Raw genomic sequence first — 5,081 nt, forward strand, 5'->3', positions numbered from 1 at the left:
CTCGAATAGCTATTAGTGACGTGGACATATACAGGAGATATATATAGATATTTATCTATATATACAAATGTGTGCAAATATATATATCCGTCACTAATAGCTATTCGAGTTAACTACAGTGTTTCGAGTGCAGTTCAACGTGTTCGATGGCGGAATAGAGCAGCGTGACCCTATTCATATATATATATATATATAAATTGGTGCGAGTAGAACTAGGTCGCGCTGCTCTATGTGAGCTCCCGTCATCGGACATGTTGAACTGCACTCGAGACATCGGGACCAACTCGAAAGACTGTGAGTGACGTGGACGTATACAGGGGATATATATTTAGATGTAAGTGTTCGATGACGGAAGCTTGCTTGGAGCACAACGGCCTAGTCAAACTGACACCTTGATATATGGGTGTGAGCGTGAGTGATATATATATATATATAGTGTTGTTCAATATTTTCTATGCCCGTGAGTTTGACTGCCTTGGGCCACAAGAGCGTGTACCTGATTCCCGACAAACATATCAGGTATCGCACACTATGTATGCCTCGATCTGCCTTTACTTCCACAGCCACTTAAGCTGGTTTTTCTCTTCCACTACACTGCAGGCTAGTCTAGTTAAAGTTGGGCATCTGAATGCGGATACCTTCATGGGCTTTCTGGCGGTGTCCTGTATGTTCGCAGGGGCCGCAACCTCCGCATTACAGGTGTGTCTAGTTCATTTTCAGATGAGTATGTGGTTTTATCTTTGTGCTTACGGGTATCTATGATTGTGTTTTTTTGGTTTTTGTTTTTCGTATTTTCAGCTTAATATGTGGTTTTGTCAGACGTTTATTATAAACGACTTATTATTGCGTGTATGGTTGTCCTAATTATATAGACATAGCCGATACCCAAAATGTGACCACAGCTGATCAGGATCTGCTCATCCCTTTCTCTCGTACCAATCAGCCGCACATTATGAATAACTTGTTTGGCCCACTTTCCCTATCCTATTCATTGCTAAAATAAAACCCTAAACCAACTCTCAAACGCTACAACACTCAAACTGTAAACCATCACAGGGAGGTATGTTTGGGCTGGCGGGACTTCTGCCTGGAGTGTACACTCAATCGCTCTTGCTTGGCCAGGTATGCGTGTGATACTCATTAGAGGGTTTAGGAGAAACGTGCCAGTTGTGTGGGGTGCTGTAGAGATATAGTTGTAAGTGAGTTCATATGTGCCATGGGCGTTGGTGTGCGTGTGATACTCATTAGAGGGTTTAGGAGAAACATGCCAGTTGTGTGGGGTGCTGTAGAGATATAGTACTAAGTGAGTTCATATGTGCCATGGGCGTTGGGTGGGGAAATATTATCAGCTACGTATGTGTGTATGAATACCTCAGGATAGAGTGTGTGGTACCTCGATAGACACATCAGTTGTGTGTGTTGCTATAGGGTTAATGTATGTATGTATATATTTAAAACCTATATACATATTTATATGCTTATATGCCAATGTCCTCAAATTCGAATGTGCAGGCAGACACCTATTATCCTACCTTCACTTCCACTGGTCAGTGTTCAACCTATGTCGCTTTACCACTAAACTCTCCTCTACACACGTTTCCTCAGGCTCTGGCTGGTCTGATAGTCGCAGGCCTAAACGTCCTGTTCTTAAGGGGGGGCGTTGACCTAGGCTTTAATCCGGCCTTTGTGTACTTTATCACATCCTGCATTGTCGCCTTTTTCGCGCTCTTTGCCTTCGTGTGGGTGGTGCGCACGCCTGTCATGAAGTACTACGCCCAGCACGATACGGTAGGCGAGACGGTTGCTGTGATTTATTCTGTGTATGGTGTGTTTTTGTGTCTGTGTAGTGTAATATATCATGTGTATGTGTGTATAATTGACATTGATAGGAATATAGCGCGTGTATGGTGTGTTGTGTACTTGTACAATGGGCCTTGGGTGAGATTACCCACGTGTCTATTGTGTGCATTTATATATATTTTTGTTAATGTTTTCGGTTTTTTGATATGTAAACCCCAAAAATAAGTGTATTCGGGTGAGAAAGGTCTTTAAATCCTTTCGTATTTCTTAATATACCGCTGCTTGTCGCCGCGGCTTGTTAGCAAGCCCCTCTGTAGCTAAACATTACTCGTCTTATAACTCGACACTCCTTGGGAAGAGACTACTGCGCATCTGAGCACGCCCAGAAAATGGAGGCCTTTCTCATTGTAAATACGGCCTATGTACACACTACTTGTGTCGACGATGTACGTTGTGTGCGAAATATTCTTGTGTGGTTGGGTTGTGATCCACCACAGCAACGTATGCACACGCTCAGTTGTGTGGCTTAATTATTGGACCATGGTATAGTGTCATAGGTCACAGACATACCCTCTGTTCTCTCTGGTAGGGTTTAGCTCAAAGGGTTTTGAATGCACTTAGCACTATACTATAGCATGTTAGTGACATCTTTGCGGTGTGGACTCATAGACAATTGCTTTGGTACCAATACACAGGTTGAGTCATCACCTGCCAAGCCAAAGGAGTACGAGATCAGGCGCACATTCGACGCCATTTACGACCAGCTGCTCATTGTGGGCTATAACTTCTTCATCACCCTTTTGGTCTTCCCGTCGCTCACGTATGTCCGAGTATAGTTGTATGTGTCCGTGCCGTCATAGGTGTGTTTAGCTTTAATTTCTATATATATATGCGCGTGTGTGTATGTATGTATGTATGTATGCATGTGCATTATCTATCTATATATCTATGCATGTATTTCTGTATGCGTGCATGTATGTGCGTGTGTATATATTTATGTATGTGCAGGTATAAGTGCAGCCCTATTTTGAGTATTACTGGTCCTATAATCCGCATCTTTGTGAGGGGCACCGCCCACGGACACCTCTCTTTCTCTCTCTCTCCATCCATCCTGCACAATAACCCTGACCATCGTCCCTGTCTGGTTGCACAGGTCTAAGATCATTGACCACAACCAGTGGCTGGTCCAGGCAGACGGCACCAACCTCTTCGTCCCCGTGTTCACTTTCCTGCTATTCAATCTGGGCGACGTAGTAGGACGAACCCTGTCGGCCTATGGCAACTTGTTCACAGCCTACAACCTCCGCTATGCCGTGCTTGTGCGCACACTGTTTGTACCAGCATTCCTGCTATGCGATGTCAAGTTTAGGTGTGTGTGTGTGTGTGTTTATGTGCAAGCGCTCAGTGGAGCTGTATGGTTGTGGCGCGTTCCGTTTTCACTCACATGTGCTTCAACTGAGACTTTCTTTGTATGTTTCGATTAGCCTTGGGTAATGTTGACATAGGGTATACGCTCTTAGATTGTATTCGAGGTGTCTGTGTCTTGATTGGTGACCGACCTGTCGTCGTTTTTCTCTTAGCTTTAGCCGTAAAAGACGAGCATTTTTTTTTGTCGTCAGATCAAAATTATGAAACACTAGTACTCGGGCACGGGCTGTCATGTGTTTGGCGAAGGAACGCGTATAGTACCAGTCGACTACGATATTGAGGCTATAATTTGCACACTCTCATATCTGTAGTATATTTCAAATCTGTATATCTACGTATATGTCCTTGTCTCGCACCACTCGATGGTACGGTCCATGATATACCTTAAAGCCAAATGGGTTAAGATATATGTATATGCTTCAACGTCGGCTTTGCATAGATTGCTCTAGCACCGAACATACTATACAAATTTTCTATTAAACTATAAGGGTATAATTAAATGTTATAGGTGTATGTAACATGGTATATATACTGCAACACACGTGTAACAAGTAGGAAGTGAAGCCCAAGCCCTTTAAACGCACTAAATACAAGTGTTTAGTTGAAACCCCTTCGACGCCTACTATAGGTTGTGTTCGAACAATTCGACCTTAAAAGATGACGCATATTCAACCTTTGAACATATACCTATTGTCCTTTACCTCCGCCATTTGGGCACGATACAATCCGCCTACTACACGCAGTTTCTATGTATATATATATATATATACTCAACTCACTGAACCGCATCCATGCCTCCGCCCCTTTCTCTCTCTCTCTCGCTACAGCATCGTGTCTGCCGTCCTATTCAACAGTGATCTGTGGTACATACTGTTCATGATCCTGTTCTCGGTGTCCAGTGGTTACCTTGGAGCGCAGTGCATGATGTTTGGACCTCAGTGTGCCGATGTTCGGGACAGGGAGTGTGCGGGTACTATGATGGCCTTCTCGCTGACCATTGGGTTGCTGATAGGTTCGTGGTTGTCGTTCCTTCTCATCGCTGACTAGGCGACTGCCGAGGCGTGAGGATGAGATAGTGTGGGAGAAGGTCTGGCTGGTTTACTAGCTGCTCAGCAGGACATTACTTAGAAGTACGGCTGGGGTGGGTGGTGTGTGAAAAGGGTAGCCCCCGTTACTAGTTGGTTTTTAGGTGAGGAGAGTGACACAGCATCTGCACTTGTGGGGAGGCAAAATTTAGAATGGAATTTAGTTTACAGTTGTTTTGTAAAGGAAGAAACGAATAATAAAATTTAGCACTATGTAGTGGAATTCGGATTGTTACAAAATATTTTTGGGCATTCTGAGAAAGCAAGACATTGAATGTATAATATTCGAAATATATAGCCATTCGTACGGTTGATAGTTCATTATTTCGATATGGTGTCTATGTAGACATGAATGCACAATATACGTAATAAAATGCCATTCATACTGTTGATAATTTATGATTTTTCTATTGTGCCTATGTTGACATGAATATACAATCTTCATAATAAAATACTTTTCATACTGTTGGTACTTCATATTTCTATATGGTACCTATATAAACATAAATGACAAATGTGTATACGAAGAAAAAATATATCATTCACCCGATTGTTAATTAATTACTACTATATGCTGCCTATGTAGACATGTATGTATTCTACACCGAAGGACAATGCCATTCATATTGTTGAAATTCCATTCTTTCGATATGGTTCCTACATGCAGACATGAATGTAGAATATACGGAGTAAGAAGCCATTCATACTGACATTCAATGTAAGAAATACGAAATAAAATGCTTCTCACACTGTTGATAACTCATAACT

General features: G+C 42.5%; 1 protein-coding gene across 1 annotated transcript; it reads left to right on the plus strand.

Annotated features, from left to right (window-relative positions):
- Positions 1 to 531: 531 nt before the first annotated feature.
- On the plus strand, positions 532 to 4,543 carry SARC_02756 (hypothetical protein; the record flags this gene model as incomplete). Its single annotated transcript, XM_014303490.1, has 6 exons — positions 532 to 699; positions 1,057 to 1,122; positions 1,606 to 1,788; positions 2,496 to 2,620; positions 2,954 to 3,169; positions 4,056 to 4,543. The coding sequence occupies 6 exons, from the start codon at positions 532 to 534 to the stop codon at positions 4,273 to 4,275; spliced, it is 978 nt and encodes a 325-aa protein (XP_014158965.1). The 3' UTR covers positions 4,276 to 4,543.
- Positions 4,544 to 5,081: the final 538 nt, after the last annotated feature.

Source organism: Sphaeroforma arctica (genome assembly GCF_001186125.1).
Source record: "Sphaeroforma arctica JP610 unplaced genomic scaffold supercont1.127, whole genome shotgun sequence".
In the NCBI taxonomy this organism is placed as follows: domain Eukaryota; class Ichthyosporea; order Ichthyophonida; genus Sphaeroforma; species Sphaeroforma arctica.